Source organism: Rana temporaria, chromosome 4, assembly GCF_905171775.1.
Source record: "Rana temporaria chromosome 4, aRanTem1.1, whole genome shotgun sequence".
Taxonomy (NCBI): domain Eukaryota; kingdom Metazoa; phylum Chordata; class Amphibia; order Anura; family Ranidae; genus Rana; species Rana temporaria.
The window spans coordinates 10,303,942-10,319,860 of record NC_053492.1 but is presented as its reverse complement, the minus strand read 5'-3'; the positions used below and the strand labels follow the sequence as shown (position 1 = coordinate 10,319,860).

At 46.2% G+C, this 15,919-nt stretch overlaps 1 protein-coding gene across 1 annotated transcript; it reads left to right on the top strand.

Annotated features, from left to right (window-relative positions):
- The first annotated feature begins 408 nt into the window (after positions 1–408).
- Positions 409–6,013, top strand: LOC120935504 (oocyte zinc finger protein XlCOF6.1-like). The gene is made up of 3 exons (XM_040347553.1): positions 409–495; positions 3,884–3,936; positions 4,873–6,013. The coding sequence occupies exons 1-3, from the start codon at positions 409–411 to the stop codon at positions 6,011–6,013; spliced, it is 1,281 nt and encodes a 426-aa protein (XP_040203487.1).
- Positions 6,014–15,919: the final 9,906 nt, after the last annotated feature.

Sequence of the window (15,919 nt, the reverse complement as noted above, 5' to 3'; positions counted from 1 at the left end):
CGTCACGAGATGCCGAAAGAAGCCGAACGTCGGTGCGCATGCGCCGTATAGAGCCGCACCGACGTTCGGCTTCTTTCGGCATCTCGTGACGCGATGGATGCGTCGGTCGGATGCCTGTCCATCAATTAGGAACGCCCACCGCCAGCATCGTACCCGGAAGTGGCGGTGGGAACGAATATAGCAAACGCTACGTACGGAGGTATTTTTTAAATAAAACCAGCCGATTCTAATTGTAATTATTGTAGCAAATGCAATGTCAAAAGTTTATTTTTAGGGGAACCACCCCTTTAAATACCAGAATTGCAGTGTGCTGGACTTAGAAGACATTTTTTGGGGCTGCAGTTCCTTTGAGCTCCACAAGGTGGTGATCTCTTTTCTACCAATACAGGAAATCTCATACAGGAAGTGATGTCAACTATAAATAGGAAGTTCCAGGTTATTGATGAGTCAGGAGGAAGTAGAGAGAAGACATTGCTGGATGGGGCAGCGGAGGAGGTGATAAGATCTTATTTTCTATTTACACCCAGTAACCCCGTCATGTCCATCCTCTTCCTCCATAGTCACTGTTACATACTTTATAACAAGGGAGTGAATAAGTTGCTTAGTGTTCTTAACGGTTAGAAAAGGATGTGTTTTGGAGATGTTTCGGAGGTGAAGTCTGGACGATTTGGATAGTGATTGGTTTTGGGGCTGAAAGGACAGATCGGAGTTTAGGATTACACCTAGTACCTTGTCACGAGGGGTGGGACTGATGGCTCTATTATTTCTTGAAGGAGAAGTCAGGACGAGGGGCACAGGCTGGAGGAAAAATGATGAGCTTGGTTTTAGAAAGTTTGAGGAAGTGGTGTGACATCCATGTTGATATGTAAGTTAGCATCACACTGACCTCCACAGCTCTTCCAACCAGAGTCAGATAACCCAATGACATCACACTGACCTCACAGCTCCTCCTCCCAATACCCCTCCAACCAGAGTCAGAGAATCCTATGACATCACACTGACCTCACAGCTCCTCCTCCCAATACCCCTCCAACCAGAGTCAGAGAATCCTATGACATCACACTGACCTCACAGCTCCTCCTCCCAATACCCCTCCAACCAGAGTCAGATAATCCTATGACATCACACTGACCTCACAGCTCTTCCAACCAGAGTCAGATAACCCAATGACATCACACTGACCTCACAGCTCCTCCTCCCTATACCCCTCCAACCAGAGTCAGATAATCCTATGACATCACACTGACCTCACAGCTCCTTCTCCCAATACCCCTCCAACCAGAGTCAGATAATCCTATGACATCACACTGACCTCACAGCTCCTCCTCCCAATACCCCTCCAACCAGAGTCAGATAATCCTATGACATCACACTGACCTCACAGCTCCTCCTCCCAATACCCCTCCAACCAGAGTCAGATAATCCTATGACATCACACTGACCTCACAGCTCCTCCTCCCAATGCCCCTGCCACCAGAGTCAGATAATCCAATGACATCACACTGACCTCACAGCTCCTCCTCCCAATGCCCATCCCACCAGAGTCAGATAATCCAATGACATCACACTGACCTCACAGCTCCTCCTCCCAATGCCCATCCCACCAGAGTCAGATAATCCAATGACATCACACTGACCTCACAGCTCCTCCTCCCAATGCCCATCCCACCAGAGTCAGATAATCCAATGACATCACACTGACCTCACAGCTCCTCCTCCCAATGCCCATCCCACCAGAGTCAGATAATCCAATGACATCACACTGACCTCACAGCTCCTCCTCCCAATGCCCATCCCACCAGAGTCAGATAATCCAATGACACCACACTGACCTCACAGCTCCTCCTCCCAATGCCCATCCCACCAGAGTCAGATAATCCAATGACATCACACTGACCTCACAGCTCCTCCTCCCAATGCCTCTCCCACCAGAGTCAGAAAATCCAATGACATCACACTGACCTCACAGCTCCTCCTGCCAAAACCCCTCCCACCAGAGTCAGAGAATCCTATGACATCACACTGAACCTAAATGGAAATAATAAAATAGCGGTGCTCCTAATACAGAACTGCTTGTGATGAAATGGGTATATTTTATTATTGTGTAATTAATAAAGAGTCCACTTCCACATCAAGTGAGATGTAATCAATGTGGAAGCCAAAGTCTTCAGGAACTCAATCCACTGTTTGATAGCCACCCTCAGTAAGGCTGGCCATACATGGATCGAAATTCTGCCAGTAAAGGCCTTCTGTACAATCGCCCTATCTGATTTTTTTTCCACTTGATTAGCGCTGCAGGCTATAGCTGGAAGCAATGATCAGTGTATTCTGATGGCAGTAACAGACAAGGGATGTGTCTGGATGGTGACTGTATCATTGTGTGTGTCAGGTTCCTATAAGGTGTCAGGATGTCACTGTCTATTTCTCCATGGAGGAGTGGGAGTATTTAGAAGGACACAAGGATCTCTACAAGGACATCATGATGGACAATCAGCCGCCCCTCACATCACCGGGTAAGAGGAGACTTTATTGTAAAGGAGAGAGCAGTACGGAGGCTCCACCTAGATCCCCCATCATCTGATAAACACATAGAAACAATGGGCCAAATTCTCGTACATCCGCGTAAAATTGTGCGGGCGTAACGTATCTGATTTACGTTACGCCTCCGCAACTTACACGGACAAGTGCTGTATTCTCAAAGCACTTGCTCCGTAAGTTGCGGCGGCGTAGCGTAAATCGGCCGGCGTAAGCCCGCCTAATTCTAATTTGGATCAGGGGGGCGTGTTTTATTTAAATTTACTGTGACCCAACGTGATTGACGTTTTTGCGGAACGGCGCATGTGTCGTCCGTGGGATTTCCCAGTGTGCATTGCTCCAAAGTACGCCGCAAGGACGTTATTGGTTTCGAAGTGAACGTAAATGACGTCCAGCCCCATTCATGGACGACTTACGCAAACGACTTAACTTTTTCAAATTTCGATGCGGGAACGACGGCCATACTTAACATTGTTACGCCGCACTTACGCCACCATATAGCAGGGGCAACTATACGCCGGGAAAAGCCTAACGTAAACGGCGTAACTTTACTGCGTCGGCCGGGCGTACGTTCCGGAATTCGCGTATCTACCTAATTTGCATACTCGACGCGGAATTCGACGGAAGCGTCACCTAGCGGCCGGCGTAAATATGCACTTACGATACGACGGTGTAACACAGTTACGCCTGTCGGATCTAAGCGAAATCTATGCGTAACTGATTCTAAGAATCAGGCGCATAGATACGACCGCGCAACTTAGAGATACGACAGCGTATCTCCAGATACGCCGTCGTATCTCGTTTAAGAATCTGGCCCAATGTATTCAGTCAGTGTGTGTGTTTCCTACAGATGGATCCAGTAATGGGAACCCACCAGAGAGATGTCCCCGTCCTCTGTATTCCCGGGATTCCACACAGGAAGGTCACACCATCCCCCACCATCATCAGGTAGATGAGTGACAATTATTGGTAGTTCTGATTTATACACAGCATGTTTGTTACAATGAATGTTTTATTATATATTCAGAGTGGAAACCTCGGGGATGATAATATTGATGTTAAAGAAGAGTATAAAGAGGAGGATGAGGAGTATGGAGGGATGGAGGAGTTATCAGAAGGACACGAGGATATGACGGAGCCACCTAATACCAGGAACCCACCAGAGAGATGTCCCCGTCCTCTGTATTCCCGGGATTCCACACAGGAAGATCACACCATCCCTCACCATTGCAAGGTTGGTGGGACGGAGTATGTAAAATATGGACTTGTGGAAACGATGTGTGGAGTTTTGTATGTGATATCACAATATTAAAGCTTATATTTTACATATGTAATGTTCTTGGTTTAGGATGAAGATCTGAATGATATAAAAGTAGAGATTAAAGCAGAAGAAGAAGAGACGTATGTGAGGGATGATGAGCAGTCTATGGAGGAGGATGGAATAACGGGGACATTTATAGAGGAGGACACTCCTATAGAGATCAGCACAGGTGGGTCATTAACACTAAATACATTCCTCCACCCATACTGCTCACTGATTGGTCCAGAGTAGGGCGGGGACTGGGTGATATCAGTCTGTAATCCCCTGGTCACTTTCCTGAGCTGTGTTCCCGTCCTGTATTCCTGTATTTCTCTCGGATAATCTTCAGTCCAGTCTTCATCTTGGTTGTTCTCCCCCCATCCTCACTCTCTGACCTCTGGTGGTGCCCCGCTGTTATTCATGACTAAATAAGGAAGTGAAGTTCTTCTTGTGGTGGGAATATGGTAATGAGTGATAGAGGAGGTGGGGACACTCGTCCTATAATCCCCTCATCACTGTCTCTCCTTTAAAAGACAGTTATCATTGTTTCCTCACTCTCTGACTAAGGTCCATGAATAAAGAAATGATCTGGTAGGAGATCAGAGGACCCATTTACTAGTTACCTTGAGGGGGGAATTGTAAGATTCTCAGAGACAAAGCTGCCTGATGTGGGCGGAGTCCTGGTTTAGGGGAACCAATCTGCTCATGTCTAGTAATAATCTTTTTATCTCTATTTTAGTAGATGGACGGGAGATGAGGAAAACCTCAGAGGATTGTCTCACTTTGTCTCCAGACTGTAAAGTAGAAGATGAGGACATCACACAGTATAGTCCAGGAGAAAACCCGACTACCTCAAATGTCCATCCGGCACCACACAGTGTAGATGGACCATCGTATTCCTCTTATCCTGAGGAACCTCAGACTGTGAGGGACGGTGCCGGACCATCGTATTCCTCTTATCCTGAGGAACCTCAGACTGTGCGGGACGGTGCCGGACCATCGTATTCCTCTTATCCTGAGGAACCTCAGACTGTGAGGGACGGTGCCGTCCTTCCAACGGATAAGAGCTTTTCCTGTACTGAGTGCGGGAAGTGTTTTGTAAGAAGATCAGACCTCGTCACTCATCGGAGATCTCACACGGGGGAGTCGCCATATTCATGTGCTGAGTGCGGGAAATGTTTTTCATTTAAATCCAATCTTAGCAGACATCACAAATTGCACAGAGGTGTGAAGCCGTATTCATGTTCTGAGTGCGGAAAATGTTTTTCAGAGAAATGTAAACTTTATACACATCTGAGAATGCACACAGGTGAAAAGCCATATTCCTGCCTTGAGTGCGGGAAATGTTTTATGGATAAATCAAATCTTTATACACATCAGAAATCTCACACAGGGGAGAAGCTGCATTCCTGTCCTGAGTGTGGGAAATGTTTTGTGCATAAATCATTACTTGTCACACATCAAAGGTGTCACTCGGGGGAAAGGCCATATTCCTGTGCTTATTGTGGGAAATGTTTTTCACATAAATCCAATCTTTATAGTCATCAGAAATTGCACACGGGTGAGAAACCATATTCTTGTTCTGAGTGCGGGAAATGTTTTGTGCAAAAATCAGAACTTGCCACACATCAGAGATCTCACACGGGGGAAAAGCCGTATGCCTGTCCTGAGTGCGGGAAATGTTTTTCACAGAGATCCCATTTTTACAGCCATCAGGGATTGCACACGGGTGAGAAACCATATTCCTGTCCTGAGTGCGGGAAATGTTTTTCAGTGAAGTCACATCTTGTCAGACATCAGAGATTGCACACAGGAGAGAAGCAACTTTCCTGTTCTGAGTGCGGGAAATGTTTTGTACAAAAATCAGAGCTTGTCATACATCAGAGATCTCACACGGGGGAGAAGCCGTATTCTTGTCCTGAGTGCGGAAAATGCTTTTCAGTTATTTCCAATCTTTCCATGCATCGGAGATCTCACACAGGGGAAAAGCCGTATTCCTGTACTGAGTGTGGTAAATGTTTTTCACGGAAGTCACATCTTTCCAGACATCAGAGAATGCACACAGGTGAGAAGCCGTATTCCTGTCCTGAGTGCGGGAAATGTTTTTCTTTAAAGTGCAATCTTTCCAGACATCAGAAATCTCACATGAGGGAGAAGCCACTTCCCTGTCCTGAGTGAGGGAATTGTTCCTCGCTGAAGTCCTGTCTTCCTGTACATCAGGGATCCCACACAACCCTTGAGGTGTATTAGTGCCTTGAGTGCGGGAAATGTCTTGTATATGAATGTTGCTGGACATCACAGCTCTCATGTGGGGAAGAAGCACACCCTGATATACACCTCAGATATACTCCATGGCTGATCTTCATCATGTAACAAACACTTCATAAGGAGATCAGAGATCACCAAAGACATGGATGAAGTGTTGTACCGTGTTGGCCATTGATAGCAGTAGAAGAATAAAAACGTGACAAACGTTCATCCAGCTATTGTGAAGTTTGTTTGTATTTTATTCATACTGTGATTTCCTATGTTCATCAGCTCCATGTAATGGCCATAATGTGGTATTGCAATACTTTCCCTTAGGAGATCTTTCAGGAAAAACACCACAATATAACCACTAGATGGAGCTGAGGACCATAGGAAATCACTGTGTTAACCACTTAAGGATCAGAAAAGGATTTACCCCCTTAATGACCAGTCCATTTTTTTGCGATTCAGCACTGCGTCGCTTTAACTGACAATTGCGCGGTCATGCGGCGCTGTACCCAAATAAAATTGACGTCCTTTTTTTCCCACAAATAGAGCTTTCTTTTGGTGGTGTTTGGTCATCTCTGCGGTTTTTATGCACTATAAACAAAAAAAGAGGCACAATTGTTGAAAAAAATTAAAAATATTTTTTCCTTTTTGCAATAATAGACATCTCCCAAAAAATATAAAAAAAAAAAATGTCTTTCTCAGTTTAGGCGGATATGTATTCTTCTACATATTTTTGGTAAAAAAAATTCAATAAGCGTTTATCGAATGGTCTGCGCAAAAGTTGTAGTGTCTACAAACTATGGGAAAGATTTATGCCATCTTTATTTTTTTATATATATATATATATTTATACTAGTAATGCCGCAATCAGTGTATTTTTAGCAGGACTGCGACATTGCGGCGGACAGATCGGACACTTTTGACACTTTTTTGGGACCAGTGACATTTATATAGCGATCAGTGCTATAAAAATGCACTGAATCCTGTATAAAAGTCACTGGCAGGGAAGGGCTTAACACTAGGGGGCGATCAAAGGGTTAAATGTGTTCCCTAGGGAGGTGTTTCTAACTGTATGGGGTCTGGGCTGACTGGAGGAGGAGAGAGATCGCTGTTCCTAATCACTAGGAACAGACAATCCCTCTCAGCTCCCCTGTCAGAACGGGTATTGGCCGTGTTTACACCGGTGGATCCCCGCTCTGCCTCTGGATCCATTGTGGGTGGCTGACAGATTTCGTGCCCACCGGCCACGAGCACAGGCTTCGGGGCTGCGCCATGTGTGCCTGCTATATCTATTACATGATGGTACAATGACGGCGATTCGCGTAACAGAGCCAACCGACCGCAGTACAACTGCGGCGGTTGGTTTTTAAGTGATTAATAAAATACAGCCAGAATTTGTCATGGCTGGATGAATGCTTGTCACATTCGTCCAACTAATTATTTTGTTAATAGACCTTAAAGCCTCGTACACACGATCCGATTGTTTGCCAACCGATTGTCTGATTTTTTTTTCCAAAGGGCGTGTGCCAGGATCTTGTCTTGCATACTAACCGTTAGGGATGCAACGGATCATCATTGATCCGTGATCCGAACAGGTCGCCCCGTCCGGATCGGCACATCAGGCGATCCGCGGATTGCGGCCATAGGAAAGGCCGTGGCTTCTGCCTAGTTCCGGAGCGGCGACCATCTCCCCCACTGTAATGTCCACGTCATCTCCACACTGTACAATCCACATCTTCCCCACTGTAATGTCCACGTCATCTCCACACTGTAATATCCACATCTTCCCCACTGTAATGTCCACGTCATCTCCACACTGTAATATCCACATCATCTCCCCCACTGTAATGTCCACGTCATCTCCGCACTGTAATATCCACATCATCTCCCCCACTGTAATGTCCACGTCATCTCCGCACTGTACAATCCACATCTTCCCCACTGTAATGTCCACGTCATCTCCACACTGTAATATCCACATCATCTCCGCACTGTAATATCCACATCTCCCCCACTGTAATGTCCACATCATCTCCCCCACTGTAATGTCCACATCATCTCCCCCACTGTAATGTCCACAGACATCTCCCCCACTGTAATATCCACAGACATCTCCCCCACTGTAATATCCACAGACATCTCCCCCACTGTAATATCCACAGACAACTCCCCACTGTAATATCCACAGATATCTCCCCACTGTAATATCCACAGACATCTCCCCACTGTAATATCCACAGACATCTCCCCACTGTAATATCCACAGACATCTCCCCCACTGTAATATCCACAGACATCTCCCCCACTGTAATATCTACAGACATCTCCCCCACTGTAATATCCACAGACATCTCCCCCACTGTAATATCCACAGACATCTCTCCCACTGTAATATCCACAGACATCTCCCCCACTGTAATATCCACAGACATCTCCCCCCACTGTAATATCTACAGACATCTCCCCACTGTAATATCCACAGACATCTCTCCCACTGTAATATCCACAGACATCTCCCCCACTGTAATATCCACAGACATCTCCCCCACTGTAATATCCACAGACATCTCCCCCCACTGTAATATCCACAGACATCTCCCCCCACTGTAATATCTACAGACATCTCCCCCACTGTAATATCCACAGACATCTCCCCCCACTGTAATATCTACAGACATCTCCCCACTGTAATATCCACAGACATCTCCCCCACTGTAATATCCACAGACATCTCCCCCACTGTAATATCTACAGACATCTCCCCCCACTGTAATATCTACAGACATCTCCCCCCACTGTAATATCCACAGACATCTCCCCCACTGTAATATCCACAGACATCTCCCCCACTGTAATATCCACAGACATCTCCCCCACTGTAATATCCACAGACATTTCCCCACTGTAATATCCACAGACATCTCCCCCACTGTAATATCTACAGACATCTCCCCCCACTGTAATATCCACAGACATCTCCCCCACTGTAATATCCAAGGACATCTGCCACACTGTAATATCCACAGACATCTCCCCCACTGTAATATCCACAGACATCTCCCCCACTGTAATATCCACAGACATCTCCCCCACTGTAATATCCAAGGACATCTCCCACACTGTAATATCCACATCTCCCCCCGAAAGCATTCGACCAGCACAGCAAATAGTCTGATAACATTTGTTGTTTACCTCTATGCACACCAAAGGAATGTACATGCACTTTCATTGGGCGGATTTCTATGCAAATGTTTTATGACTACACCCCTAAACGTCAGGAAATGCTTTTTAACAAAAAAAAAGATGTACCGTATTTATTGGGGTATAGCGCGCACCCCTAAAGTTGCCCCGAAATTCCTGTGGAAAAAAGATTTTTGTACTTACAGTTTGGTGTCTTGCGCGGCGGCCGTCTGCGGCATCCGGCGTCCTTCTGCGGCGTCCTCCCCGCTTGTTTCCTGCTTTCCCGCGCCGAGTTTGAATACTGCGCCGGCATATACCGAGCGCAGTACACTCGTGTATAGTCGGGCAGGCTCGGCTACTCTCGCGCTGACGTCCTGTACGTCCAGGACGTCAGCGCGAGAGGAGACAAGAATCCCCGACTATACACAAGTGTACTGCGCTCGGTATATGCCGGCGCAGTATTCAAACTTGGCGCGGGTATCGGCGTATATCGCGCACACACGATTTTGCCCTGGTTTCAGGGCAAAAAAGTGTGCGGGATACGCCGATAAATACGGTATGTAGCAGCTAGAACCAGGACAGTGGACGCACCCACAAAATGACCCAATTTTGGAAAGCAAACACTCCAAGGTATTTTCTAAGAGGCATGATGAGCGTTTTGAAAAGGCCATTGTTTGCCACAAGTTTTTGGACAATATAGGAAAGAAAATTTAAATGTTTTTTTTTTGTTTTTTTTACACAAAGGTTTTAATAAGATATTTTTAACACACATCATAGACATACTTATTATTACACCCAAAAAACATATTCTGATTCTTCTCCCGAGTATGACACTCATTGACACGTGAGTTTGGATAATTGTGATTGTATGGTGGTGATTAGGAACACAGCATCTGATGTGGTGATTAGGAACACATAGGTACAATGGCTGAAAGTTACGGCGGCGTAGCGTAGCCTGTTTAGGCTACACCGCCGTAAATTAGCTAGGCTAGTAATGATTCTCAATATACTTACCTGCTAATTTACGGCGGCGTAGCCTAAAACGAGCGGGCGTAAGGGCGCCTAATTCAAATAGGTTGGGGGGGGGGGGGCGTGTTTCATGGCAATGAGGCTTGACCTCACGTTTTTGACGTTTTTTGTCACTGCGCATGCGCCGGGCGACTACATTTCCCAGTGTGCATTGCGGCTAAGTACGCCGTACGGGCCTATGGATTTCGACGTGGACGTAAACGACGTAAATCCCGATTCGCGGACGAATTACGCAAACAACGTAAAAAAATTCGAATTTCGCGGCGGGAACGGCGGCCATACTTAACATTACTATTCCACTAGAGCCTAGCACTAACTTTACGCGGCCTATCTCTTACGTAAACGGCGTAAAAGTACTGCGTCGGCCTGGCGTACGTTCGTGAATCGGCGTATCCCCTCATTTACATAATCTACGCCGGCCGCAATGGAAGCGGCATCTAGCGGCCATCAGAAACATTGCAATCTAAGATAGGACGGCGCAAGCCGTCGTATCTTAGATATGTTTAAGTGTATCTCTGTTAGAGAATACACTTAAACATAGGTCGGTGCAGATTCAGTGTTAGGTCGGCTTATCTGTAGATAAGCCGGCCTAACTCTTTGTGAATCTACCTAACAGTAACTGGTGTTGTGGTGAACAGGGACACTGTAACTGGAATGATTAGGGACAATATGACTGGTGTGGTGGTGATTAGGGACAATATGACTGGTGCAGTGGTGATTAGGGACAATATGACTGGTGCGGTGGTGATTAGGGACAATATGACTGGTGCGGTGGTGATTAGGGACAATATGACGGGTGCGGTGGTGATTAGGGACAATATGACTGGTGCGGTGGTGATTAGGGACAATATGACTGGTGCAGTGGTGATTAGGGACAATATGACTGGTGCGGTGGTGATTAGGGACAATATGACTGGTGTGGTGGTGATTAGGGACAATATGACTGGTGCAGTGGTGATTAGGGACAATATGACTGGTGTGGTGGTGATTAGGGACAATATGACGGGTGCGGTGGTGATTAGGGACAATATGACGGGTGCGGTGGTGATTAGGGACAATATGACGGGTGCGGTGGTGATTAGGGACAATATGACTGGTGCGGTGGTGATTAGGGACAATATGACTGGTGTGGTGGTGATTAGGGACAATATGACTGGTGCGGTGGTGATTAGGGACAATATGACGGGTGCGGTGGTGATTAGGGACAATATGACGGGTGCGGTGGTGATTAGGGACAATATGACGGGTGCGGTGGTGATTAGGGACAATATGACTGGTGCGGTGGTGATTAGGGACAATATGACTGGTGCGGTGGTGATCAGGGACACTGTTACTGGTGGGGTGATTAGGGACAATATGACTGTTGTGGTGGGGATCCGGAACACAGTAACTGGTGTAGTGGTGATCAGGGATACTGTAACCTGTGTGACGGTGATCAGATTACTTTAACTGGTATGATCAGGAATACTGTAACTGGTGTGGCGGTGATCAGAGACAATATGACTAGTGTGGTGGGGGATCAGGAACACAGCGTCTGGTGTGGGGGTGATTAGGGATACTCTGAGTGGGTGGCGGTGATTAAAGACACTTACTGGTGACCGTATGAAACATTCTATTACCAGAGTAGTGCAGGGTCATCATAGTGACACTGCACTACTCCTGGGAAAGTGATCTTTTTTTAACACTGTGATTGCTTGTTACAGTAATGATCACTGTAACAGCAATAATTGTAACTGTTTATGAATGACTACTATGAATGGCCCTGTACTATGTGATCACTGTGTTCGATCACAATAGTAAGCAAGCTGCAATAAATTAAATCCATTCATGACAGTTGTGTTTACATGTGATCGGTCGCAGCAATCACATGACCAGCGGCTGGACATCCTCCCAGAACTGGAAAGCACCCAGCCGGCCGTATTCTTACAATCGTGGTTAAAGCGGGGTTCCAACCAAAATTAGCATTTTTTAAATGTATGTCCTTTCATCATGTGTTTTTATAATATAAATCCGGTCACTTACTATTTTACAATCCGCCGCCGCTCCGCATAGTTATTCAAAAAAGATAGGGCTAGATTCACAGTACACTTACGCTGGCGTATCTACAGATACGCAGCGTAAGTGAACAGATGCGCCGTCGTATCTATGCGCCCTATACTAGATACGCCTGAATTCTGGCCTCATCCGACTGACGTAAGTCTCCTACGCCGTGGGATCTTCGGTGCATATTTACGCTGGCCGCTAGGGGCGCTTCCATAGATTTACGCATCTAATATGCAAATTAACTAGATACACCGATTCACGAACGTACTTGCGCCCGTCGCTTTAATCTACGTCGTTTACGTAAGGCTTACGTCCGTCGTAAAGTTATCCCTGCTATATGAGGCACAGCTAATGTTAAGGTATGGACGTCGGAACAGCGTCGATTTTTACGTAAGTCGTACGTGAATGGGGCCGTGCGTAGGTTACGTTCACGTCATAGGCATTGAGGCGTCGTATGTTTGGGAGTATATTCGATGTGATTCTAAAGCATGTGCCGTTCGATCGGCCGCTCATTTACATGGGGTCACGGCTAATTTAAATGAAGCACGCCCACTACCTGCCTACTTTGAATTAGGCGGGCTTACGCCGGCCTATTTACACTACGCCGGCGCAACGTACGGCGTGACTCCTTTGTTAATACTGTTCTGGGCTCCCTGTTTTACGTCAGCGTAGCGCATATGAGATGCGCTACGCCGGCCAAAGGATGCGCCCAGGTACGTGAATCTAGCCCATAGTTTATAAAACTATGTCCATACCGTTGTCATTTTGCTTGTGGCCATTGTGAAGCCCACAAGCACTTCCTGGAAGTCTTGGATGGGGAGTGATAATTGGGTAGCGCACTGCATCCTGGGAAATTATGACACACATTTCCCAGGAGCATTAGCGTGCTGAGGAGCTGGATGAGATGATGTCAGAATCCTAGGTGATTCTAATGAGCACAATAATGAAAAAAAAATTTGGGGACGGAAACTCCACTTTAAGGTGTTCCTCTTTCACAAATGTTGTAATCTTTTCTACAATACTTTGTTATAATAATGTAACACGTTGTGTATTGTACACAAATTAATAACTACTCTGTCTCCACCATCATTTACTTGACCATTTGGATTTCTATCTTTTTTTTTTATATTTTTTTTATTGACTGCAATCTTGTTAAAAGTAAAATTGTAATAAAACATTTGATGGACAAAAATGCCAGTGCAATGACGAAAAACTTCAATACCCCAAAATTACCTGTAGGTAAGGCTTTAAGGGCCAGATTCACAAAAGGGATACGCCGTCGTATCTCTGTTTCTATCTATGCGACTCATTCATAGAATCAGTTACGCATAGATATTCATAAGATCCGACAGGTGTAATTGTTTTACACTGTCGGATCTTAGGATGCAGTACCGCGGCCGCCGCTGGGGGGAGTTTGCGTCGTAAACCAGCGTCGGGTATGCAAATTAGGAGTTACGGCGATCCACGACGGATTTTCGCGTTCGCTACGTCGCCGCTAGTCTAGTTTCCCGTCGCAAAGTTAGTCGTCGTTTTGGGTGCCCTAACTTTAGTCAGCAATCGTATTGCTGTCTAAAGTATGCCCGCCGTTCCCGCGTCGAAATTTAAAATTTAACGTCGTTTGCGTAACACGTCCGGGAATACGGAAGTACGCTATGCGCGTCGCCGTTCGAAAAAATGACGTCACGGCGCGCAAAGCACGACGGGAATGGCGAAACTGAGCATGCGCAGTAGGTCCGGCGCGGGAGCGCGCCTAATTTAAAGGGCACACGCCCATTTGAATTGGCCCGCCTTGCGCCGGAGGCCGCCGGCGTAGTTTTCATCGCAAGTGCTTTGTGAATCAGGCACTTGCGATGAAAACTTGCGGCGGTGTAACGTATCTAGGATACGTTACGGCGCCGCGATTCTACGTGAATCTGGCCCTAAAAGCTTTTGTAGGTCATCCGATTAGAAATGATATGCAAAGATTCCCCCAGGGGGTTTTAATGCAGCAAAATCGGTCAAAGTATGAAAGTTCTATAAAAAAGGATATTTAAAAAAAAAAAAAATTATAGATACATGTCAGGGTTACAATATAACATATAAAATATAGATGCGCTAATATTAACTTAAAAGGTGATAAAACGTACAAAGAAAACTAATCAGGGAGAACACTCCATAAACTGTGAATTACTAATATGTCCTTAATTAGTGCACAGTGATTAGCAGGATTCCATGCAGGGAAAAAATCACTCTCTTCAATCTGAATGCTAATCCAGCCCTCCACCGCTGTGATCAGATGATACAGGCACTCACAGACAGGGATTGCATGAAAGAAAAGAGAAAAAACCTCATTGCGCAATATTTGATGACAGATCAAAAATGTAATCAGAGCATTGACATATGCACTCACGAATCCCCGCTTTCAGTAAAGCATGAAAACGCCACTCAGTATGCTGTTTCCTCAGCTCAATCCGATGCACTCGGATTCGATCGCAGGCTCCTCCCTACGCGTTACGTCACAGGCACGCGACTTACTCATGGGTTCCTCATTTAGAAAAACGTCCAGAAATTCTTTAATGCATAGAAACGAACAAAACAGCAACGTTTCGAGGTCGCACAGGACCTCTTCGTCAGGCAAATGATGTCATTTGCCTGACGAAGAGGTCCTGTGCGACCTCGAAACGTTGCTGTTTTGTTCGTTTCTATGCATTAAAGAATTTCTGGAAGTTTTTATAAATGATCCTCGGTGTGCTGGCGAATATGTTTGCAGGGTTACAATATAGACTCTGGTTGGAAGAATACAATAATCATGCCGAAATATAATCATACAGCATAACATGAGTGGATGAACTGCATGAAAATCCCGACGTTCCAACCTACTATAGCATGGGCCCCCCCGCAATCCATATTAGGCCCTTAGGGTCTGGTGTGGATATTAAGGGGAACGCCACACCAGAATAGTAAACAAAAACATGCTCATTCATGGAGGGGGGATCTGAGGGCACCCTTGTTGTTAAATGGGGCTTTCAGATTACAACAAGGCACCCCCACAACACCCAGGCCAGGGTTGAGGGGAAGAGGCCATTGTCCCCATCAACAACATTGGTCAATCCCCCTCTGCCCCAAAGCACCCCCCATTTTGAAGGTATGTTTCATGGGGGGGTAGTGGTGCTTGCTCACCCCCCCCCCCCTTTCCTGACCTTCTGGGATAAGGGTCTGGAATTATTTTGAGGGGGGACTCCATGCCATTTTTCTTATCTTGGTGTGGGGTTCCCCTTAAAATCCATACCAGACCCTAAAGGCCTGGTATGGATTGGGGGCACCCTGCACAGTTTTATTCTGCATCCATCGTCGGAAGTAGGAGCAAATACCTGTATTAGACAGGTATCTGATCCCCCCTGAAAGATCCAAATGTGACACTGGAGGGGGGACAAGATAAAAGTTAAAGTGGGGTTGTAAACCCTCAACTATACCCAGTGAAGTGACTGGCCGCAGGTGATACACGTAGCTGGTTTCAGGTACGGCGGCGCATTGTTGCGGCGGTGTAGCGTATCGTATTTACACTACCCCGCCGTAAGTTTGCAAGGCAAGTACTGT

What these genes read in the sequence shown, in the direction of transcription:
- LOC120935504 (XM_040347553.1), top strand. Translation starts at nt 409, where the DNA reads ATGTCAACTATAAATAGGAAGTTCCAGGTTATTGATGAGTCAGGAGGA. An exon ending in TGGATGGGGCAGCGGAGGAG is followed by an intron (nt 496 to 3,883) that starts GTGATAAGATCT and finishes TTCTTGGTTTAG; the next exon opens with GATGAAGATCTGAATGATAT. An exon ending in AAAGCAGAAGAAGAAGAGAC is followed by an intron (nt 3,937 to 4,872) that starts GTATGTGAGGGA and finishes TCAGACTGTGAG; the next exon opens with GGACGGTGCCGTCCTTCCAA.